The sequence below is a fragment of the Stylophora pistillata genome, chromosome 1, assembly GCF_964205215.1.
Source record: "Stylophora pistillata chromosome 1, jaStyPist1.2, whole genome shotgun sequence".
Classification (NCBI taxonomy): domain Eukaryota; kingdom Metazoa; phylum Cnidaria; class Anthozoa; order Scleractinia; family Pocilloporidae; genus Stylophora; species Stylophora pistillata.
The window spans coordinates 5,730,476-5,756,248 of record NC_142519.1 but is presented as its reverse complement, the minus strand read 5'-3'; the positions used below and the strand labels follow the sequence as shown (position 1 = coordinate 5,756,248).

At 38.9% G+C, this 25,773-nt stretch overlaps 1 protein-coding gene and 1 pseudogene across 2 annotated transcripts; one reads left to right on the top strand and one right to left on the bottom strand.

Annotated features, from left to right (window-relative positions):
* Nucleotides 1–459: 459 nt before the first annotated feature.
* Nucleotides 460–15,631, top strand: LOC111324695 (endothelin-converting enzyme homolog). The gene is made up of 17 exons (XM_022928305.2): nt 460–2,376; nt 3,361–3,417; nt 4,028–4,147; nt 4,227–4,313; nt 6,156–6,289; nt 6,782–7,013; nt 7,300–7,398; nt 7,511–7,588; nt 7,938–8,041; nt 8,755–8,813; nt 9,370–9,424; nt 9,967–10,034; nt 10,331–10,473; nt 13,234–13,299; nt 13,632–13,727; nt 14,252–14,328; nt 14,777–15,631. Exons 1-17 carry the CDS (start codon nt 1,639–1,641, stop codon nt 14,874–14,876), a joined length of 2,313 nt encoding a protein of 770 aa, XP_022784040.2. The 5' UTR covers nt 460–1,638; the 3' UTR covers nt 14,877–15,631.
* A 19-nt stretch (nt 15,632–15,650) lies between these two features.
* LOC148740990 (uncharacterized) lies at nt 15,651–25,538 on the bottom strand (annotated as a pseudogene). Its single transcript, XR_016001647.1, has 17 exons — nt 25,272–25,538; nt 24,413–24,483; nt 24,263–24,346; nt 24,052–24,082; nt 23,420–23,568; nt 22,950–23,004; nt 21,506–21,630; nt 20,988–21,098; nt 20,592–20,670; nt 20,432–20,491; nt 19,937–20,024; nt 19,547–19,618; nt 18,771–18,865; nt 18,283–18,327; nt 17,729–18,070; nt 16,961–17,077; nt 15,651–16,598 (listed from the first exon to the last, which is right to left on the bottom strand). The product of XR_016001647.1 is annotated as an uncharacterized LOC148740990 (transcript).
* Nucleotides 25,539–25,773: the final 235 nt, after the last annotated feature.

Genomic DNA, 25,773 nt, shown 5'->3' with positions numbered 1-25,773 from the left:
AATACCGTCAACAATGTCGAAAGTGATAAATAGATTAAGAGGATCTTAAATTCTGTGAATGGTCATTGACTACGGAAAAGTATCTTTCGTTTTGTCACGTTTTGCAATTTTTTGTCATTTGACAAAACAAGTGACATATTTTCTTAATTTAGATATAAATATGGCTCAGGTGTCTTCATTATCTTCCAAGGTAATGATGATTTCTCTGAGACAGATATCAGATTTCTGGACACCAAGAAAAGAAATAGCACACTTAAGTTTCATTCGTGCCCAGAAAAGATAATCTCTCATCAGAATGAAGGGGTGTACAAGCATTTTGACCCTAAGCATTTTGACACTCAGGATTTGACACTTAGGATTTTGGAGCCGAAGCAGGCATGATTAATTTTGTGGGTATTTAGTGCGTGGTTTGAAAGGAATTTTTGTTGCCTTCACATGGTAAAACAATTATAACTCAAGGAAGTAATCTATTTCCCTTACCCAAAAAAAAATGTTTCTGTGGTTTCCGGAATTGCTTTGAGAGTCTAGTCAGTCTTACCCGGCCATTACAAATTCATTATATCAAAAAATAAACTCTGCCAAAACAGGAAATCATGCAAGACAATAAAGTAAAAGCGGAAATCAGGGAGGGAATAAAACAGACCATGAAACAAGTCATCCAAAGAGGACTTTCTATAAACAAAACTTTACCTTATTACTGAAAGAAATTTTTTCGGTTTTTGTTTCGCGATAACGCTGCTAACTCTTTGGTTTCTGTGTGTGGGTGTGTTATCTGCCATCCTCCCGGGTTTGCCATAGGGTCAAGGAGAATTCATTACTGCTCTTATGCTCAGGTGAAAAGGAGACGAAAGGGAAGTTACGTACTGTCAATTACTTATTCCTCATTTATCTCCACGACTTTGCCGTTCGTGCGGAGGGGTAGAACACGCTGAAAGCCTAACGGAAACCTCTCAGATGGTAGTATTATCCATGAATGCTGGCAGCGTAAAGCGCTTAACAAAGGCATGTAGCATGACGTATTTAAAGTACTTGAGCCGGATTAAAATGGGGTGCTGTTTTAAGTCATACTTGAATTATAATACATTTGACGGTCTTTTGAATTTCTTACAAAGAGCGAAGTATAGAATGTTGCGAAAACTATAGTATTAACTTCTGTTTACTTGAAAGTACTCGAAAGCGTAAGTGTTGGTTAAAATTATCAAGTAAACAACTTTTGGCCGCAAACGGGGGAAAACGTTTGGCTAAATTGAAGCAACGTGACTTCCAGACATATCAACCTTTAATGAATTTGATAGGTCCTTGATTTGAAAGTGTTTCGTAAGAAAAGCCGATAGTCATTCAAGTGTACAAGAAAGATTATGAAACTTGTTCGCGATGACAAGTTAGAGTTTGTACAGATGCTATTAATTGAAAGTTAATTTTTTAGTTATTCAGTGTCATATCCTTTCTTAGTTAGAATGACTTCTTAAACTGAAACCTTGGGGCAGTTTAAGACTTTTCCAATCGATCTGATAATTAATGATATTCAAAGATATTGCACTTGCGTGGAAAAACCAGTCAGGCGAAGAGCAGCGGAAATTAAGACTATTTAAAGATAATCTCTAGACATTTACATCTTCAAAACGTTTTAGAGTTGCAATGGGCTCCTATCGGATGAAAAACGAAGGAAGCGTGAATTTGGGTTTTGGCAGCAGTACCCAGACTTTAGGAATGGAGTCTGTACAGAGCAGCACAATTACTTTCTCTAAAGGGAGAAGAAAGCGGTTTCGCTTCAGGCTGTTGGCAATCGTGTGTGCATTCCTATTACTTGCTTGTCTTGCTCTTGCTTCGTATGTGATCTTGCTCTCGTTTAGAAAAGAAAAAGATGCGACCAAAAATGAGGTGAAATATTGTACTTCGTCCACATGCTTAGAAGTTGCAGCCGCTGTGAAGAAGAGCCTGAACGATTCCGTGGATCCGTGTGAAGACTTCTACCAATACTCCTGTGGCAGTTGGATCAAGAACAACCCAATTCCACCATCAGAAACAATAACTGCTACTTTTACAGAAGGAGCAAAGAAGAACGATGAAAGATTGTTGCTGCTTTTGTTAGAAGATGACGAGCTTCCAAACGAACATGCCGTGAAGAAAGCGAAGAACTATTTCAAATCCTGCATGAGTGATTATGACGATAATAACACCGCCACAGTTGTTGAGTTAAAAAGCCTTATTCGTCGATTCGGATCCTGGCCACTGGATATGGCCACTTGGAATGTCTCAACATGGAGTCTCACTCACGCTTTATTGGAAATCCATCGTGATTTTTCTGCTATGACACCTCTGTTTGCGATGACTATAGATGTGAACCCTTTTAATTCCTCTGAGTATATTCTAAAGGTATGACATAAAATGTAGTTTTATTCATGTTATGATATTACTAATCACTTTATGATCATATTTGTTCTCTTGGCGGTAAAGTATACTCAGTTAAAACTCAGTGTCAACAACTTCTCACAATATTTTTGAAGTTCCAGCCGGTATCATGATGAATAATTCTCTACCACAGGTGATCCAATCTCCGCTAGATTACTTCTGTTGTTATTTGTAACACGCCGAACTCTACAATTTAGAAGTTTGTTCTCTTCATGAACAACTATCCACAGATTTTTTTTCTCCGTCGAGATTAAGAATTCCGGGTTCTGTCCTCGTGTACCGGTTCACAAGAGCCGTTACAAAAGACCGAACAATACACAACAGCTAACCAATGACTCCTAAATAAAGAAAGAACAATGGTAATTCCCTTGTGAACCGGTAAACCAGGACAGAACCGAATTCCGTTCCACCTCATTTAATGAAATATCTGTTATAAATTATTTCTGTTTTTGTTTGTACTACGCCAAGCTCTTAACAATTAAGAAGCTTGTCCAACAAGAAAAGGATTGACGACCGAAAAAGATGAAGAAGTTTTTGGTGACTGAACATAAATTTAAAACAAGATCAGTTACGGCATCAAAAGATCTCAGTCTAAACTAACAACTGTATAACTTAACTTTGTGTAGCATATTTGCACTTGTGCAAGCGCAATCCTGAAGCGCATGCACGAGAAAACATGTTTTACCAGGTTGGACAATGAGTCGACAAAATAACTGCTTATCCGCGTTTGACTATAACCGCCTAGTCATGCGTTAACATTTTTATCAAACACAACATCACATCGTCACGAAAGTTTCAATAACATCAGACAAGGTAATAAAACGAGAACACGAATCAGCAGGTGTACTTTTTTTTTTTTAATATGGGTCAGTCCAAATTTGAATTAACTTCATTTGGTGTCTGTCTCAACCGAGCCTTTTTGATTCCTTACTCTCTCTTTCGTCCTAGTTTGATCCTCCATCTTTGAGTCTCCTTCGCGAGCAGTACTTAACAGGGGATAACAAGGTATCAAGATCACTACTTTTTACTTTCAGAAACTTAAAACATAATTTCCTAAATGTTTGCTCAGTGGATTCTGTTCTTAATCAACTGGTACACTCTTCAAACTTGGTCCTTGTACGAGAGATACCGAAGTTCTCCTTGAGTGTTATAAACGCAGACGAGTAAATCAAGTGAGGTCAGGTATGCTCGGAAAACTAAATTATCGTAGCATACCTGGTCTCACTTGATTTACATGTCCGACTTTATGAACATCGTGGTCAAGAAAACAAGAGAATTTTACAATCAGTATGGTAAGCTAAGATTTTGACCTTCCCTCTCTTTCTTCAGACCTTTTGAAAAAATACTCCCAAAGCCACGCAAGCCGCCAATCTTAGGAAAAAATTCCACCCTCACGCTTTGAAGTCACCGACATTCAAGAACGTTCTAGTTTAAGATCAAAATGTTGTGGCTTATTTCTCGTTTATTAATTGATTGTAGGTATATTTAGCGCACTTTTAATACCATTACAGGACATTTCTCAGACGTTCCCCATGTGAGCTAATCAGGATGTTGTGCTATAGATTAAAAATCACAATTCATGTTTTTTTATTTATTTTTTGGGGGCTTATTTTAGACACGGGTGGCATACTTGAATTACATGACCAAGGTAGGGATGTTGCTTGGCGGTCCTGAAAATAATGAAACAAAGCAAAGAATGGAGAAGGTTTTGGAGTTGGAAGGAAAGCTTGCACAGGTAAGGTTATCTCCTTAAAGAATAAACGGAATTGAAACATGCATCATAACATACTGCTGTTTTTGTGCTGATATTACAGATTATACCTCCGGCAAGCGAACTGGGGAAAAATTTCCTGCGCAACATGAACGTGACGGAATTGGAGAATTCGGCACCCGGTTTCGGGGTAGGAGATTTCTATGTTTCTTCTGTGCATGAAAGAGATCTTGCGTATATGTGCACAATCCTTCGCAGTAAAGCACTATTTAAGTAATAGTGAAAATCAGACCTGAAAAAAATTCAGGCCTGTACGGGATTCGAACCACTGACCTCTGCGATACTAGTGCAGCACTCTACCAATTGAGCTAACAGGCCAACTGGGAGCAGGCCATCAAATTAATTCGACATAAACCCGTAGATGATAAATCAAACAACAAACATATGAAATACATATATATGAACTGCGGTTATGAAACGTATATGTGCACGATCCTTCGCAGTAAAGCACTATTTAAGCATTAGTGAAAATCAGACCTGAAAAAAATTCAGGCCTGTACGGGATTCGAACCACTGACCTCTGCGATACTAGTGCAGCGCTCTACCAATTGAGCTAACAAGCCAACTGGGAGCAGGCCATCAAATTAATTCGATATAAACCCGTAGATGATAAATCAAACAACAAACATATGAAATACATATATATGAACTGCGGTTATGAAACGTATATGTGCACGATCCTTCGCAGTATAGCACTATTTAAGCAATAGTGAAAATCAGACCTGAAAAAAATTCAGGCCTGTACGGGATTCGAACCACTGACCTCTGCGATACTAGTGCAGCGCTCTACCAATTGAGCTAACAAGCAAACTGGGAGCAGCAGGCCATCAAATTAATTCGACATAAACCCGTAGATGATAAATCAAACAACAAACATATGAAATACATATATATGAACTGCGGTTCGAAAGCCTCATGGTTACCCTAATCTCTGGGAAGCAACAATGATTACATAAAGTATGCTTCTTTTAATTTCTCCCTTCCATCGTCTCATTTTTACAACATAGAGACTGTTGCTGCAATCTGAAGTCACGGTCTTAATTGCACAAATCAAACAACAAACAACAAACATATGAAATACTGATTTTCACTATTGCTTAAATAGTGCTTTACTGCGAAGGATCGTGCACATATACGTTTCATAACCGCAGTTCATATATATGTATTTCATATGTTTGTTGTTTGATTTATCATCTACGGGTTTATGTCGAATTAATTTGATGGCCTGCTCCCAGTTTGCTTGTTAGCTCAATTGGTAGAGCGCTGCACTAGTATCGCAGAGGTCAGTGGTTCGAATCCCGTACAGGCCTGAATTTTTTTCAGGTCTGATTTTCACTATTGCTTAAATAGTGCTTTACTGCGAAGGATCGTGCACATATACGTTTCATAACCGCAGTTCATATATATGTATTTCATATGTTTGTTGTTTAAAGAGATCTTGGTTGATTCAATTGCTGGTGTAGAGATCTAATACGGCGATACAAACGCCTCACGAGTTTTAAACTCCAATCCGTGGCTCTTTCTAGTATTTTGTGTTCTAAATATTTTCCTAGTTTATACTACGAGAAGGAAATACATGAGTGAGGGGCATAATGCTTCACAAAGTGATAAATATCACTTCGGTCTCATCACATGACGAACCCTCGTAGTTTCCAGTCGAAGAGTCTCGTTCCACATCTGAAGGAACGTCATCATGAGACAAGCGATAACGCTTCATTACTAGTGTAGTCACCACGATGATATCCCACAGTCTCTTCTCACAAAGTGTTGATTCGATTGAACGTAGTATCATATCGGATCCTCCCCATAAAATTGGAATGTGCCGCATTCTAATTCGAATTTGATAGGCCACAGAAAGAATCCTGCTTGAAAAACCTATTGTCCCTCCCAAGTTCACTGAGTTGGTGTGCAACTGGGAAATATCTGGACATATTTGAATGAAATTAAATAACGGATTGTGGTTCCCTTTTAGTTCACCTGGTTGGGATTTATCAACGATCTGTTAAAGCCGTTCAACGTGTGGCTGAACGCTTCAGACATAGTCATGGTCCCTTCGCCAGAGTATCTTCGGAATCTCTCCGACGTTGTCAACAATACTAGCAAAGAGTAAGGAAAACAGATACATTTTTCTATAGGCTTGACTTTTAGTTACTTAATGGAATGAATTCGAAGGAAGAACAAAGCACGGATAAGCATGGTGAATTAAACCTTTCAGCAAGTCAGTCAGTCATTCAGTCAGTCAGTCATTCAGTCTCAACTGTTGAGGAGCAAAGTCCAAAACCTCTGTTCCTCTTTTCCTAAGTCTTAATGCTATTGGGTATTCATGGAGCCTGTTATTTGGTTAATCAGCAAATCAACCATCAATTCAGTCAGTCACAGTCAGTTAGCTGGTCAGTCAGTCAGCCAATAGTAGATCAGTCGGTCGGTAATTCAGTCAGTAAGCTTGTTGTCCTTCTGTCAGCCAATCTATTAATCAGTCAGTTAATCAGACTATCAACTAGGCTATAACATTTATATAGTGAAAATAAAACCTGGCCATTAAGTTCATTCAGCCAGTCGGAAATTTGACATTTGATATCATTACACATCTTTGCTCAGGACCCTGGCGAGTTACGTGATCTGGAGATTTGTTCAATCTGTTGTTCCCTACATGTCCCGTGACTTCCGGTCTGCTTTATTGGAATATCAGAAGGAGACGGTAGGAACCAAATCTGCCCCTCCTCGATGGTATTCGTGCCTTGAGGACGAGAATGGCTATTACCATGGACTGACATTCGCTTTGGGATATATATGGATTTCAAATGTGTTCGACGTTGAAATTATTCCATTTGTGAGTACAACTTGTAATGTAGTATTCCTTGTTAACAAACTAAGCAGTGATTTTGTCGACAATCGTGGTGTTTTGATTTGTCATTGTCGATAGGATATTTGTCCTAACAGTATTGCATCACACGCACAAACGTAATTCCTTCATTTCCCCCCCCCCCTGCCCCCCTCCTCCCTCCCCCTCACCCCGGAACATTCTGCTTTACTATAGTCAAAGTGACTTAAACAAGATTACGTTTCTGGAATTTCTTATGCAAAATTTTTAAAACTTAAACGCGTTTTTGCGACAGATTCAAGACATGTCAAAAAGGATAAGGAGTGCATTTAGAAATGAAATGTCCCACCTCGATTGGATTGACGACGAAACCCGACGAAAAATTAATGAAAAGGTGCAGTACTTAAAAAGTTAACAAAGTCAGAATAGAATACTTTGATAATACGTGTTGGTCACTTATTATGTCAATGACAGGCAATCTAAGGTTGTCCACGGTTCAATTGTAGGAAGATGCTATGAAATTCAACATTGGTTTTCCGAAGCTCTGTGCTAACGAAACATTGCTGAACGAGTTTTACAAAGACGTAAGTGTGCACATACCGTTCAGTATGAGGCGAATGGACGAATTTTTTTGTGTTTTTCAAAAACCTGTGATCCTTACATCCTGGTAGATCAAAATCTATAGTTCAATGCTGAAGTGCAATCTACAGAAGCCCTCGCTAAAAGTTTGGGAGCACTAGCAGAAAATCGCTTCCATAGTGGAAAGATTACAAAGGAAAACAACTTCCTTAATTCCTTGAGATTTCATCTCACGAACAAGTCACAGTTTTCTATTCCCTGCGATGATCAATGAAATTACACTGAAACTGCAAAGTTGATTAAAACTAATGTGAAGCCACTCTTGAGATCATTTCAAACTGAATTTCTCTTCAGCTGAACATCAGTGAGAATAATTATCTCAAGAACGTCTTGGATGTGATGATGTGGAAAAAGAGACGGGCCTTATCAAAAATTAAGACAGTAGTGGACAAAGACCAGTAAGTAGAAAATACCTGATACTTAACTACGAGGGTGCACATTCTTGACTACACTATTATATTTTGCGATCCGATGCTCTTCTCGCCGGTGTATTTGTGTCTCTACAAATCCTCTAGTTTACTGATGTGTGCCCAATCTTAGTCATTTTGTATCGAGTAGTCTCCGCAGTTAAAATTTTGATTCAAGATCGGTTTAGTCACTATACATTTCATAATGTAACTGAGATGACTGCCGGCAGTAGAAAGTTTGAAATGTTTCCTTTTCCGATCTGCTTTTTTTCGGAAAGCTAGCAAATATTTAAAGAATTAGGTATTGCTCGATCTACAAGATCGTGCCAGGAGCCCATTTATGTCTCCTGATCGTACGCAATTGTTTTACTTCAGTTTTCGTTTAAGGGTACGTAAGCGAAAGGATGCAGTTTAGGTTTTTCATTAGCGTCGCTATCCAAAGCTCAATTGCAATAACTCCATGATGGTTCATTACCGTCACTGCGTTCGAGAATGTGGACGTCTCGGATGGATGCTGTGGTCCTTGGGTTCAGTATGTTGTCTGATTGCAGATTTGCTCGAGTTCAACGCTTTCTCCTTCCGGAGTCTAATAGCTAGCTGAATGTGTTCCACGCAGTGAGATTCGACTGTGCCCGAGGATGGATTAGCAGTGATAATTAAATAGTAACGGTCAAAACATTTTTTCCGCTTTTCTTTCATCTCAGATGGTTCACTGGACCTCAGAAAGTTAACGCATTTTACCTACGAAGCAGAAACGAGATAAGTAAGGAAGAATTTCATCTTAAACAATGATAGCCCATGGCTAGTACTTGACTTTGTACCAAACCTTTATTCTTTTCCTTTTTATTGAATTGCACAGTATTTTTTCTAATCTACATTTGTGTGTTAAACGCGTTTTAAGGGGTAAGAAACTTCTTGTATCAGTCCTATCTCTTTTGAAAAGACTCCATATTTAAATCTCGAAAGGTTCCCTTTATATCCGTTGTAGGTTTGTTGAAGAAACGACATCGGCAAACAGAAAAAAATGAACTTTTCCCCTACTCACTTTTCCTATCATCCTTACATAAACATTACAAAAAATAGAAAAGATCTTTAAGTGTTCACTACTAATACAAATAATCTCTTTTCATTGAAGAAACAGCACCAAGTTTTCTTTTTAACTTTTACTGTTAAACATAACCATCAAACCTCACGTCCCTCATATTTCTCCTCTTGTTACAAACTTCAAAATTTTTGAAAAGGAAGTTCTCAAATCTGAACATGATCTGCAGCTCGAAGGTCTTCATGTAAGTCTAACATGACGATAATTTATTCGGTAGGTATTCTCGCAGGAATTCTTCAGCCTCCATTTTACTACGGGCGAAAAGCTCCCAGGTATGAGCAGGATCTCTCTTTTATTTAAAAATAAAATGGATTGGCGAGAAAGAGAAATGTTGAACACTTATTTTCAAAGTAGCAGGGTGATATTTCAGTTCGGAAGCGACTAGAGAAAAAAATCACAGATGATACTGAAATCAGGCAGGTGCTAATGTTTGGAAAATGGATCTCAAACGACTTACTACTCAAGTTGTACACAAAGTTAGAAAATGCTGGATAACTAAAGCGTGCACTTTTTCCTTTCACTTTTACGTATCCAGGATAATTATTTGAAATCGTGGGAGCAATCGCAACAACAAATTCCCGTCATGGAGCTAAATTTTCGCTGCGGTGGTTCGAAGTGAATTGAGCAATGCACACGGGGCAGCTTTCCTTGAACAGGTGTTGCTGAGATTAAAAGGTTTTCCAATCTTCCCCTTTTTTCGCTGACAAGAAATATAAAATGATGGATATCTTTGTCTGTGAACTAGATTTAAACAAGATGTCTTTCTTATTAAAACGCTGGTGTTGGAATTAACTTGTCAACTTTTCATCTTCAGATCCATAAACTTTGGTGCGATTGGAATGATTCTAGCACACGAGCTATCGCACGGATTCGACGCGGCTGGTTTGTAGAGCAAAAATAGCGTGATTTAAGTCTAAAAGCGGTGTTTGAATAATGGCGGATGTAATCGCACTGGAAGTTTTCGTGGGAGAAACGGCAACCTACCTTAATCCTTGATCGCGTAGTTTTTATCAACTTGATTTCGCTAATTGTGTATTGCTCTTGCTCAGTTGGAGCATTTCATCCCACTCTCTACTGTATTCAGCAATGGCACATAATATGTACCTAAATACCAATTGAATGAGTGGTAAAAAGCTTTAGTGACATTTTGATAAAGCTTACGCGCGTTACGCTTTCAGGGAGAAAATTCAACGAGAACGGAGAGGTTGTTGAAGACTGGTGGAGCAGTTCTTCGTCTCAAGGATTCAAAGAGAGATCCGAATGTATCGTGGAACAGTACAACAAGTACTCAGTCGATGTTGGAGATGGAAAAAGAGAAAACGTAAGTTACAAGGAAGAAATCGTCAATGAAGCATTGAGATTTTAGTCCTTGTATCCATGCATCCATGCATCCTTGCATCTTTACATCCTTCCATCCTTGCATCCTTGCATCTTTGCATACAAGCATTTTATGCATCCATCCATCAATCGATTTATTCACTCATCCAACTATCCATCACCAATCGATCCACTTGCCTATCCATGCATTGATCCATCAATCCATTTATCAATCATGTATCCATATGTTAAATGTCTTGGTGTAGATATCGATGAATATTTCACTTGGGATAGCCACATGCTAAGTATAAGACAGAAGGTTACCCGTAATTTCAGTGTTCTAAGAAGGGTTAAACCTTTTCTAAAAACAGAAAACCTAATTGACATTTACAGGTCAATAATTGAGCCTCACTTTACATATTTTTGCATTGTTTGGGATAGTATGAGTGAAACACAGATTGTTAATTTGCAAAAGCTCCAAAACCGTGCAGCGCGAATAATAACTGGTGCTTCCTATTTGCAAAGATCTAGTGATGTTCTTTGTAAATTAGGCTGGACGACATTAGAAACAAAGAGAAAACGTCAAAAAGCCATTTTGATGTTTAAAATACAGTATGGTCTCAATCCCCCGCACCTGTCTGAAATGTTTACCCATAGCGCTTCTTTTCATGATTATGGACTGCGATCTTCCAGAATGAATCTCGCGTTCCCTAAAAGTCGTACAGATTTTTACAGAAACAGTTTTGCATTTGCCGGCGTAAGAATCTGGAATGATTTGCCAAACAGTTTAAAGGAAGAAACTTCTCTAAAAAAAGTTTATGGGTAAGCTGGACAATTACTATCCGCACCAGCAAAACTAGTTCTAGAACATTAAGCTTTTTAATAGTAAATATATAACTCGTATTGCGTACGGAATTTATGTAAACCAAATTTTAATATTGCTGTATACTTGAATTTGATAAAATGCTATATTTCAATAAGGGGTTCCATCCATCCATCCATGTATCCATCCACCTGTCCATCATCTATCCTTTTATTTATCCATCCATTTATTCATCCCTTCATCCATCCATCCAAGCATCAATCACATCATCCATTCATGCATGTATGCATGCATACACCCATCAATCCTAACATGCATACATCCATCCATATATTAACCATCTATCCATCCGTTTTTCCTTCATTAATCAATGCATTTATCTATCTATCTATCTATCCATCTATCCATCATCAACTCATCTATCCGTCCATCTATCCATCATCAATCCTTCCATCGATCTATCCATCATCAATTCATCTATCCGTCCAACTATCCATCATCAATCCATCTATCCGACCATCTATCCATCATCAATCCATCTATCCGTCTATCTATCCATCATCAATCCTTCTATCCGTCCATCTATCTATCATCTATCCATCTATCCGTCTATCTGTCCATCATCAATCCATCTATCCGTCCATCTATCCGTCATCAATTCATCTATCCGTCCATCATCAATTCATCTATCCGTCCAACCATCCATCATCAATTCATCTATCCGTCCATCTATCCATCATCAATCCATCTATCCGTCCATCTATCCATCATCAATTCAACTATCGGACCATCTATTCATCTATCCGTCCATCTATCCATCATCAATCCATCTATCCGTCCATGGATTGGTGATAGATGGATCCGTCCATGGATTGATGATAGATGGATAGACGGATAGATGGATTGATGATAGATGGATGGACGGATAGATGGATTGATGATGGATAGATAGACGGATAGATGGATTGATGATGGACAGATGGACGGATAGTTGAATTGATGATGGATACATGGACGGATATATGTCCGTCCATGTAGATAGATATCCGTCCATGTATCCATCATCAATTCATCTATCCGTCCATCTGTCCATCATCAATCCATCTATCCGACCATCTGTCCATCAGCAATCCATCTATCTATCCATCATCAATCCATCTATCCGTCCATCCATCTATCATCAATCCATCTATCCGTCCATCCATCTATCATCAATCCATCTATCCGTCTATCCATCTATCATCAATCCATCTATCCGTCTATCCATCTATCATCAATCCATCTATCCGTCTATCTATCTATCATCAATCCATCTATCCGTCTATCTATCCATCATCAATCCATCTATCCGTCCATCCATCTATCATCAATCCATCTATCCGTCTATCTATCCATCATCAATCCATCTATCCGTCCATCCATCTATCATCAATCCATCTATCCGTCCATCCATCTATCATCAATCCATCTATCCGTCCATCTATCTATCATCAATCCATCTATCCGTCTATCCATCTATCATCAATCCATCTATCCGTCCATCTATCCATCATCAATCCATCTATCCGTCCATCCATCTATCATCAATCCATCTATCCGTCCATGCATCTATCATCAATCCATCTACCCGTCCATCCATCTATTATCAATCCATCTATCCGTCCATCTATCCATCATCAATTTCTCTATCTGTCCACCTATCCATCATCAATTTCTGTATCAGTCAATTTATCCATCCATCTATCCACCATCAGTTCATCTATCCATCCATCCATCTATCCATCATCAATCCTTCCATCCATCTATCTATCTATACATTCATCAATCCCCAATTTGACAAATAAAACGCGAAAAGCAGGCGTGAGGGAAATCAACGGAGACCATCTTTCATTATTCAAGATTGTTTTGGAAGCTTTTATCTTTTTATTTAAATTGTTGCAGTTGAATGGTGAATTGACTTTGAGCGAAAACATTGCAGACAACGGTGGCATTCGTATGGCCTACTCGGTAAGTCTAACTGTGACGCATCACATCACATTTAACTTCTGTAAGATCTAGCTACATGACTAGCTCACTCGCTCTTTTGTTGTACGAGTACAAACAGTAATTGGTGGTGTCAGAAGATGCTGGGGGTGCAGGATGGTGGGGTGTAGGAAGGAAGAGGTCACTTAGATTAAAAATGAAGACTGGCGCACTGAGAGACCAACCGTATCAAACCATTTTTTTTTAATAATTGCATTCGTATAATGTAATTTTGCAGTTCCACTTTTTTTTGTTTACAGTCTGTATGGTAGTTATCATTCAGTACACCTTAACTTGTTAATGAATCTCACACACAGGGGTATAAGGACTGGCTTAAGAACAATGCTCCCGAACCTCAGCTGCCTGGCCTGCAGATGACTCACGAGCAGCTCTTGTTCTTGAGCTTTAGTCAGGTGAGGAGTGGGTGGGGGAGAGGGGGGCAGACTTGTAGTTAAGTCAGGTGAGGATTGGGGTGGGTAGGGAAAACTTGAATTTCCATTCTTAATTGAGATAATTGTTTTAATCTCACCTTCCTCCTCCTAACAAAAGAGATTAAAACAGAGTTTTAGGTAAAACAAGGAATTCGCGTGCGTTTCTATTACGGAAAAATCTGTTTTTGGGGTAGGGGAGCACATAAGATGAAGCACAAGAGTTAACCCTTGAATTCCCATCACCATAAGCGATCAAGACAGAATTTCTCCTTACAATATTAGCAAAATATCAAGCAGAAAAGTGATGAGAATAAAGAAAAATATCAACTAGGGCATTACAGTGTATTAGTTTATCCAATACTAAATTCTCTAAAGTAACATTTTAAGAATTGTATATGGCAGATAGTAAGGAGAACTACTAATAAGATCTTTGAAGGGAAAGGGTTATCAAACTGAATTCTAGTTAAAGCTTTGCAGTTATTCACAATGGATTTCACTCTGTTTAGTCATTTTGCGCTGCTATGACTCCATCAGCTGCCTTCCGCTTTACAAAGACAAGGGTGCACTCAATACCAAGCTACAGGTAAGACCCAAAAGAAGTTCTGTGTTTTCTTAATGAAAGTTTGGACCTGTCCCCTTCCGCCTCCATCAAACTTCCTGGATCCACCTCTCATGAATCTAAGATCATAAGCCCTGATAATTTTAAGGACGTAAAAGCTGATGCCCACTTTTCACTCTTTTAAATGACGTCGTTAGAAAAACAAAAGAAAAGAACATTCAAACCATGGTTAGGGTTGAACCACGATATGTTCTCAAAATTTAATTCAACCTGCTTTGCTTTCAGTTACATCCACACTGGGTTTCATGTGGTTTGTTGTGGTCAGGTTTTTTAGACGGTTTGTTGCCTCTGTGTGGATTGTTCTTCTCTAGTTTTCTAGTTCCAGTCTAATTCACTCTGGGGCCCTCACTAGTATATTCTTCTTCTCAGTTTTTTGTTCGCTTTTTCATATTTTCGTTGCCGTTTTCTTCAGGATTATAGGCTCGTTGTCAAATATGGAGGAATTTTCTGAAGCATTTAAGTGTCCCACTGGTCGAAGAATGAATCCCGAGAAGAAATGTAAACTATGGTGAATCACAGACATAACGCATCTGTATTTAACACGTTCTAGCAGCTGTTGGAGATACTTATTCTGGTTTTTACCTCTCTCAATTCTTAACACAGATACGGCTGAATATTATTAACCGTCGTCGTATCTCCACACCAAATATATCCTTAAATATCTTCTACAATGAAAAGAGATTCCAGTTAAGGGAAAATTCTACTCGCGGCGTATGCAATTAATATCAAAATACGTCAGCACTTTGATCACTTCTACCAATTGCAAAACAAAGACGTTAACTAGGAAAGATACCATATATTTTTTTTTCTTAGAAAAAAGTTAGTGTTACAACAATTCTGACCGTATATCTCTGAGACAATTTTAACGTATCCTGATTCATATACACGTTTTAGATGTAATTTAGTTCTTAAGTGAAGATTTAAATGACATATTATAACATGAAAAACGTACCTCGTGCTCAAACTTAGAATTGTATTTTTTGACGTGTAAGACTAGTTTGAAGAAAATGTCAGCCCATTTTAGTCATCCATGCAAAAGCCACCAAAAATAGCAGGACAGAGGATGGATTTTTGTGTTTCTCTGGGTCCAGCGCATCACTGCTCCAAAACCGAAAGGGAAGGGGAATAATATTCTCCTTAAAAATTGCAGTGAATTTCGCATGTTAATTCATTTGCCATGCGATAGTTGCATGATAAAAATGAGATGTAAATATTGAAAATGCTGTTAAATCAAATTGCGAAACAATAAAAAATTGAGACCCTAAGATTCAAGATAAAAGCATTTGTTTTATTTACAGGCAATAAAGCGTCAAATTTTGAAGATAGTCCGTGGCACAACAAGCAAATGAAAAGTTGGTATTATATCTCTTCGCCGTAATACCGGATCTCGAACAAATAAGTATTTTAAAATCAGAAAATACTGCTTGGAAAAATAAATTAAAGTTTCCACTAACAACAGGAGCGTTTAATTAGAAAATACGGCTCATGAAGCCCGGCAAGTGTACTTTTGATTTGCGTCAAAATTTGGTAGCTAATGTTGGCCAATTAATTCACACTTTATTCCCAGCATTTTAATCTACGCGTGTTCAGCAGCGTTCGAGGCGACCTCAAACTGTATCCTAACAATCTCCGCAACGGCACATCAAAGTTCTGTTTCTGCCAACAAAGTTTATCTAGATACGGTGAATATATGAAGTTCATATATTTTGAACTGCGGTTATAGATACGAATGATGCACGATCCTCGCAGTAGAGAGCGCTATTTGTGCAATAGCGAAAATCAGACCTGAAAAAAATCAGACCTGTACGGGATTGGAACCACTGACCTCTGCGATACTAGTGCAGCGCTCTACAAATTTAGCTAACAAGCCAACTGCGAGCAGGCCGTTAAGTTGTTATCTAAACAAGCAGCAACACACTAATGTCGGGGTATCCACTTTACAATTTAGCAATGGGAACTCCTCCCCTGTCTCTTCATGTTTCCAAATTCTGCTTATAGGCATGGGGTAAATAGCCTATTAACGCAAGTAAACGGGCCAAAGAAACGACATAAGCCGTAGATACACCGACAAAGAGTTCAACTTGTTGCCACACCCCGACGGGTTCTTAGGGTGCGGAGACTGGGTTGAGCGGAGGCTTGGGTCACGTGTCGGAACGCGAACAAAGACGGAGTCAGTATCAGGCTTCTTGCAGGCTTCGACGAATCGAAGGGCAAGCTACTGCAGCGTTTGGACTCTGTAAAGAAAACAATTTAGAAAACAACTAGTTAATATATATAGGCAGCACTAACTTTGTAACCCTTTCATCGAGGTAAAATGTAGCTCCAACGAGTTTTTTTCCCGTCCGCCGACACAACATAAAAGTTTCTTTAGAAGTTAAAAACTTTTACTCGTTTAAAAGTTGAAAACAAGGGAGGCTAATAAAAACTTAACACAGACCTCCCCTATCACTATTGACAACTGACTTGTTTCAGTATACATCTCAGCAGATTTGAACATATCTGTAAACGAAAGAAGTCTCGGCAGACTTGAACTTCGATGTTCACTGTTAGCTTGGAGAGTAAAAAGACATGATCAGCACAAGTTACATAGCCTTACCCTATAATAGTGCAGAGCACATGGACTGTAAGGTACACTGCACAGACAGGGCACCCAGATTGGTGCCGACAAGGACATATCTTTAGTGATACCATCGGCGCACGACTTCTTTGAACACTGGGAACAAGAGACAGACAACAATCTGAGTTATTTCAAACTCTCAAGACCTGACCTGGACTTAACTGACATAAAAGCGGTGCACGGGGAAGGAAAGCATTGATTGGATCCATGACAGAGGAGAAGAGTCACCCATCGAATTCTCCGAAAAAATCACTTCACCGTCCTCAATGTCAAATGAAAAACTTCATAAGATTATTAATAAGTCCAAAATGGTTTGTTACCACAGGTTGCCTGATGGCTTGGTTAGTTCATCTTTCACACACCTGATACAACCAGATACCAACCTGTTCAAACCAGCTTTTTTATCGCCTTCTAGATACAACATCTCTGTAATCCGAGGTTGTTGATGATTTCGGTTGGCTAGCATTATTGATGGGAGGGGGGAGGGCAGGGAGTGATTTTAGCAAGATTACGGAAATATATAGCTTTGGCAATGAAAATGCAGAAAGACTCGACTAATTTTACAACAGGTTGGCGCATTTTACAAAATTATTTCTCACATTTCGAAATTAATATTCAGATCTATTCAATTGATTCATCTACCTTAGAATTTAACACTCTTGTTTTCTCCTGTGTACCGTTTCTTTCGAGATCGAGTTAGAGAAAAAGGGGTGGGGAATGGGATCCAAGTTTCTTGGGCAAACTTACCGAGGTGCATTTAATAGCGGGGTTCGGACAGTCTCCCCCATCGAGGACCACAAGGCACACATTTGTGTTAGGCACGGCTGCCATTATGAAATAACCACATTTTAAGTTTCCCCGGACAATACCACTGAAATGCAAGAGAACGAGATATTGCAAAAACCAAGAAAGACTAAAATCATGAAGTACTTTAGTGCTCAAAACGACGAAATCAACATCAGGAGTCATTGCATCGTGAGAAAACCAAGAATACCTAACTATCATGTGACATCTATTACGATTGAAAAAATAACTACAATTATTTCTTACTGTTGTCTTGAAACCAATACTTAGAGGGTAAGAATAAAACTAGAAGTAAACTCCTTTGTGACTCATGTGACGACAGGCGAGGCACAGACAAATTTGTATCCTAGTGCTAGTGCCCAGGTCCATCTTAAATTCTGAAGAGGACCCTGAGGTCTCAGCTCACAGAGGATGCCGTAGCCCTCTCACCATCGCTGTGTTCGTCCACGCCCTGTTCCTATTAAACTGGCCTTTTATCGTAAACAAAAAACTTATGCATCGATTATCTTGTAGTTGGTGTAAGTTTGGCCAAGCTGAAAAGACACAATTAATACAAAGCTTGTCATTTATATAATGTGTGATGAAATTTTGTTATCTTGCCGATCACCACTAAAACGAAATTCTTCGCATCTTTCCCATACGTCTCGGGTCCTAATATACACCTCTTAGCCAGTCAAAAGCGATATTTCACTGCGGACCTTTTGCCTTAATGAGTTAAGAGATATAACCCTTGTTTTCTCTCTAGCTGTATTTACTCAGGTCTGGTACACACACTAGCTCATGTGACCAAAATAGAAAGAACTATTACTTCTCCTCCCAAATGAGACGCTGGTTGATTGTAAGTTTGTAGAATTCCCCAATCAGTTCTTGAGCTCGCCCTGTCATTCTATTGGTATGTATGACACTCTGGGATAAAAAGTTATGTGAAGGTTGCGATATCGTGATATTTACCTCCAAGTCATTACGAGCTAAATAATTAGGATATATTACAAGCTAAACTTGTGGATATAATTCCTTTTTTCAACATGTCTAAGAGTAGTTCTGGATGTTTGAAGGCGAGATGAAAGCGTTCTTTGGCAGCTCTATAAATTCAAGAAAGTGTTAAAACGTAGCGACATACAAGCACAAAAAGTGAAGTTATCTTTAAACATACCGGTATCTTAAAAAAATAAATTTTGATTGTCTTTAGCTTTGAGACAGTCGTTCTCATAGTTCCTACAGAAAATAACTTTCTCTTGTTTTCTAACTTGACCGACCCTCTAGCTCAAATATACGAATTTCGTTGTGACGTAAATGTCCACACCGGAGTGAGTGAGTGAGTGAGTGAGTGAGTACATGCGTGAGTGCACGCGTGAGGGGGTGTCTGAGTGAGTACGTACGTGATTGAGTGAGTGAGTGTGTGTGTGAGTGACTGCGTGGGTGAGTGTCTGCGTGAGTGCGTGAGTGAGTGAGTAAGTGCATGAGTGCGTGAGTGAGTGCATGCGTGAGTGCGTGAGTGAGTGGGTGAGTGCGTGAATGTGTGTGTGACTGCGTGTGTGAGCGAGTGAGCGAGCATCGAGTCAACACTAAAACTCACTCTGAAATTAAGCCGTATTCATGCTAAGAGTTAAAAATGAATCAAGTTATTAGGGAGATACATCCTCGTAGCCTAAAAGCGATTTCTTGATTTTTCCTACCGAGTCAACAAAGTTGTCCGATAAAATTCGAGTACTCTGGCATAAAAACATTGAATGTCTTTAATTTGGACCCTTCTACAACTACAAACCCTGGGACTGGACATAAAGTGTTTACTGTAAACCACATAGCCGTTTGGGTCAATCAGCATACATGAAGCTGAAAATTAACAAATAGATTTCCATCAGTGGATTCTTAGAAAGATCTGTAAGAGTAAATAATAGCAAGAGTAATTCTTCATCTCCTGTTATGGTGTTTTCTTGATAAGCATGAGGAAAAGTTTCACCTCAGCTTTCATATGAATATTGCTCGTCCTGAATCTCAAGTTTTGGAATCGACATTTCCTCCTTAACAAAGTCGCTGCATATACAAGAACAAATATGTTGCTATCACAGTCCCTGCCCATTGCTGATCTTCTTAATATTCAACATTCATGATCGATAAAATAAAGCAAAACGTTTTGAAGCATAAATTCACCAGAATTCCTTTTGCAAATAGGTCCACTATCGGCGACTATTTGATGAATCTTGATCATTTTAAAATCGATACCCATCACAGCTCTGACCTCGATAACAATCAATAAATGGAATTTAGACGCAAACGATAATATGGTTCAATCGACTAAAATCAAAAATTGCAATTGGGATGGTCTTTAAGGTCATCGATGTCATCGAAATAGTTGGGATGTTTTCTTTTGCTCTTGTGAAACCATGATCAATTGTGGCGTTCTACCATGCGAACTAATAATATGGATATATCAACAAAGTTGAAATGGTAAATTGGCCACCGTAATGATTACGAAAGCTGACGTTTCGAGCGTTAGCCCTTCGTCGGAGCGAATCAACTAATAATAGTTGATTGTAAAGTCTGAACATACAACTTAAAGTAGTCTAAAGGAGGACTTTCGTCAGTAGCAACGTGAAACGTTTGAACAACCTGAGCGGAAGTCACCATCAGACTCCACTTTCTTACCATGGAATCACTGCTGATTGTTTGACTTGTTGTCACTACCACTCCAGCTCCTCCATTGTCCTACAGAGTAACGAGGATAAACGTCAGAGGGTGTGAGAACAATTTAATCGTTATCTAGCTTTCATTTCAATAGCCTTCGCTTACAATGCTGACTACTTACCAAATAAGGAACTGAGAAAGTCACGTTTCCTGGGTACGACTTGGCCGCGTAGTACCAAGGACGAGTGGTAGGGTCATATCTTAACAAAGTAAAAAAAAATATTCACAGACTAATAAGAAGAATTACGCTATCGTCATCAATGCCTTTGGCGTTTTTAACATATCGTCATCATTATCGTCTTTTGTGTTGTTATCGTAATCATTATGATCATCAGTGTCAATGTCATTACTATCGTCATTACCACTACCAAATTTACGTCATCATCAACGTAATGGCCACCGCTATCGTCTTCGTTATCATCATCGTCATCTTTAAGTCATCTTTACGTCATCGTTATCGTCATCGTCATCATTATTGTTATTAATATTTTCACATTGTCACAATAACTTCCCTGACCTGTTATTGTAGGTTTGTCTGCCTGGGTACTGCCTCATCGCCCCAGAGTTGGTGGCAATGTACCGCCACGCTGCGCTGCTACCAATGACATGCATAGGTTTCCGGTTCCAGCTGATTAAATAAAGGAGATCAATTCAACACCCAAAACCTGTAGTAAATCATATCATAAACAATGAAACTCTGCGCATACTGAGTAAAGCCTGTCTGTGGTGAACCATGATGTTAAGGTAAAACTAGTTGCGTTGTACGATGCATTTCTAGTCGCCACTAGCGTGAAACATGGACCTTTTTCGCTGTGTTCACCCTGATAGACTGATTTGCAAAATTCAGAGGGAAATGTGTCGCAGCTAGAGAGGAAACCTAAAAATCAGATCTTGGGAGTTGAAAAGGTTACGAGATGCTTAGGAAAAATGTAGTGAGTCTCGTTTTGAACAGAAAATTATGATCTTTTGAAATTTGATGAGTTGATTGGCCCAACTATTGGTGGAGTAATATTTTGTTGTGGGTTATATACATACCACTTCTCTATCTCTCTGGTGAGTCGTATGTCCACTAAAACACCTTTCTTTAGTGATGGTATCGGAGACTTGTGAACAATTCCATCTACATAATCAGACAGGTGCTCCACAAACGCAAGGGTTTCCTGCAATATATGCAATGTGCATTCAAAAATTTGAGCCTCAAAATGCCAGTCAGCGGTGATTGTTCAAAGTTTTGCCCTCCTTTCCCACCCACCTCCCGCCCCCCCGTTCCGTCTGGTTCCGTCGTCGCGATTTTTTGCGAACGTTGTGTTGTATTATTAAAAGGGAAAAGGCTGTCAACAGTCTAGCGTATGTTGTATACCCACAAAGGAGACTGTAACCAGTCAACATTTAGATCTACGTCTCAAATCAGCTTTCCTGACCTTTCCTGTCAAAAGATTGCCAGAAAATCAAGGCCACCGAGCAGATTGATAAATAAACTATAAAATTTGCATGTTTATTTTTTCATGTTTTTAGAGGGCTAATTCCTCAGCACCTTTAACAGCGGTTGAATGCTATCAAATCAAACTGTAAACGAAAGCTGAAAATAGACTGAGATAGAGTAAAGTTAAAGTTGTTCGATAGTACTTGACGAAGAATTGTACTTCAGAGGTAATAGTTTTAAAGTGCACCTATACCCAAAACATTTTTTCGCTTAACGAAATAAGCTTATACTTTGGAGTATTTCTCTGCAAAAATTCCTTAATTTGCTCAAATCTTTAATTTTCTGTGCCCAGTCAAAATACGGAAAATCGGCCGCCATCTTGCCCCACGACCGAGTTTAAAGAGGAATGGCTCTAGCGGGTAATGTGACGTCAAATCGAGAACACAAAAGTCTGCATTTCACACATTTTCACTTGTTTGGGAAGGTTGTCGTCGATATTGTCCGAAATATGCCGACTAGGTGTGTTGTATGAGAAATGTACGAAGCGCGATACCCTCTTGCAAATTTCGCACGTTACTACATCCTTCTACAACACACTTAGTCGGCATATTTTCGGACAACATCGACTACAACCTTCCTAAACATGTGAAAATGTGTGAAATGCAGACTTTCGTGTTCTCGATTTGACGTCACATTACCCGCTAGAGCCATTCCTCTTTAAACTCGGTCGTGGGGCAAGATGGCGGCCGATTTTCCGTATTTTGACCGGGCACAGAAAATTGAAGATTTGAGCAAATAAAAGAATTTTTGCACAGAAATACTTCATGAAATACGCTTATTTTGTTAAGCGAAAAAAAAATTTTGGGTTTAGGTGCACTTTAAGTTCAAGTGAGCGGATAATTAGAAGTAGTGCCAGAGGTTCCACTATAGCAAAAAATATCTCGCTATTTCATTATCCAGTCTTGACGTAAGTAAAATTTTTTGGCGTATCAGATGTTTTATTGAAAACTACCTAGATCAAAAACATATTTTTATTAAGGAATCAAAAGAGCTTACCTGCATGTTCTCAAACATATATGGATCATTAAAACAACTGGAACTGAGAAAATAACTAAAAAGAGAGTAGAAAACAAAGAGACACAATTGGAATATCAAATCATGTATTAAAAAACACTAGAATTTGAAGCAAAATCTACTCATTTCAAATTACTTTCTCTTGTACATGGATTCCCTGCAAAATTTTTCCTTCCAACGATACCGAGGGAGCAGCTGTATCTTTACCAGGTAAAATAAGAAGGCGTATTGAACTAATTTCGATTCCACTGGATGTTCTTTGCCCGATAAAAATAGCATTATAAGAACAAATAACGTCGCTTAGTCGTGAGAGAATCGCTGGCGTGCAGAATTCTCCAGGGAAAGAACGTTTTGTGACCCAGGAAAGTACTGTAGAAATGTCCTCTTTATAATGCAAATGTTCCACTTTGAATCTTTAAATATAAAGAACAAATATCGTGCAATACACTTACTTTGAACGAGAAAGCGATGCAGGAAATGACGTGTTGCTCAGAGAAGCGATTGGTTTGTCCTCGATAATCGAGCCAACTTCTAAGTATTTCACCAAATCATAGCGGTGATAAAAATCACGCTGAGAGTATGGTTTGTAACTGACTATTTCCTAAAGAAGAATAAAGATTGAGAAGCTGATTTTAGACGTTTCGCTGTTTAATTGGCACACACATGCAAATAGCTGACGGAAGCAACCCTTCCGACTTCAAGTGGAAAACAAAACGTCTTCGAGGTCTTATCGTCTCTCACTTAATTCATAACACCTCGCCGTGACCCCTCAAGATCGATAGAAGAATGCCACTGATGAAGTATTGTAGAGGGAATGTTCTCCATCCTGCCAGTGGGGGAGGGGGGGGGGGGACGAGGAGGTAAGAAGTACTCGTGAGCACATAAGATCTATTGAGAATGCCGACCCTTTATTCCGAGCTATTTGGCCTTTCGAGGTTTTGACTTTTGTAGGTGAGGAAAAATGGACAGCCTAAAGAGAAAAAGGGAAGGGAAAAAGTAAAACTTTACATGTTCCGTACCTTGGCCTTTTAACTTTAACCTTCTCTAAATGGCCAACACAGAATTCTCCTCACAAAATCGATACAAAATCGATACAAAATCGATACAATATCGAGCTGACAATTGATGAAAATAAATAAAGATATCATTCAAACATTCTCCGAAGTAATGTCAAAGGAGTAGTATCATGGGTAGACAATCGGGGGGAATTACTAATGATGAAAGGGTTAATGCTCAGGTCACAGGAGTGGTAAAAAAATTTTAATTAGCATCAATAGATTGATCACAGTGATAACCTTTTCAAGTCCAGAAGATTTTGTCCATTGGCTTGCACAAGCTGAGTGTTAAAACAGCTGTTGTATGTGTTATCTGAGTCTCCGCTGTGTTAATTGGGTTCAAATGTCTCGAACTGTAACCCTCTCATTGTTATTGTCTCCGGTCCGTACATGTCTGTAGCATCCACATCAAGATCGATTGTCTGCGAGCCTTCTTGACATCTTTTGCCACCAAAAAAAACCTACGGACAACAAAAGATTTCAGTACAGTATTTTTTTTTCACTAAGAATGGCAAAATAACGTTCATTTAGAGTTGACTGTCGAAAAATCGAAACTTAAGTAATCACTACTGCCAATCATAAGGAAGGAGAACATCATCATTAGCCAATGAGAACTCATAATTAAAACAGGAGAACAGCCAAAAGCGCAGGAAAACGCAGGTGACCAGCCGCGATTAGAATAGCCCATTTCCGAATTACCCTTGACCTCTTTGCTTGGTGTTGAAGAGCATTTTAGTACATTTTCAAAACGAGTCCTGGCGCTCAACCATTCTTGTGAAAATGAGTTTAATTTGCATGTGAATGAAAACTTATAATCATAAGTAAAAGATAATAGAAGTAGAGCAAAATCAAAAGTAATTCTTGCTTTCTTTCGACACAATTGAAAATTGCTCTATAGGTTTTTTTTGCGATCATAGGACTGGCTATAGTGCTCAATAAACTAAACTCTGGGTAATATCTTATGCCGGAATATATGTCAAAACGAATTTAACATGTATCAGCTTTCTGTGATTGTCATTTATGATCTATCGAAGGACAAACGCACAAATGAGTCCTCTATGAATAACTTTGCTTCTTTATAATATAATCGTTCTGTTTGATTTATTGTCTGTTTCATGTGAAGTAAAAAACGATGTTCCTCCTCGACCCTTGAAAGCTATTCACTTTATAGAATGGAGAACAGTAGTCACATACGTACTTATTACATGGCTGTGCTCGCGAACGAGTTCTTAACATCTCATCTAATTGCTAGAGTAGTACCATTAGAACAAATCCTGTCTCTTCTTATCATTCCAGATTTGCATTCCGATTCACGTGGCCATGGTATAATGACGTAAGAATCTAAATCCTTGGGGACTCGCCCCCAGGTGAGGAAGATACGGTACATATCATCGCTTCCTCGGAGGGACAGACGGGGAGATATCACCATATCTTGATTAATCATGGCGTGTTTTTCAATGTGGGAGACGATCGTCAGGTCTTCGTTTAATGTCTAGTCACCGATTCGAGACGTTCGAATCTGGAACAAAAATTATCATATTTAAGCACAGTGAAATCTCTAAAGAGCGGACACTTTAAGCATGCGCAGTCTGGTCTCGTGAATGGCTCGCGTTTGATAGCGACCTTAATCGTAACAACCCCCAGTCCCCCTCGCCATGATTGAAGACCTCTAAAAACGGTAGATAAGCTTTATTTTGCGCAGCACCTCGGTTTCTTTTAAAAACTTACCCGCGCTATTAATTGGTTGGTCT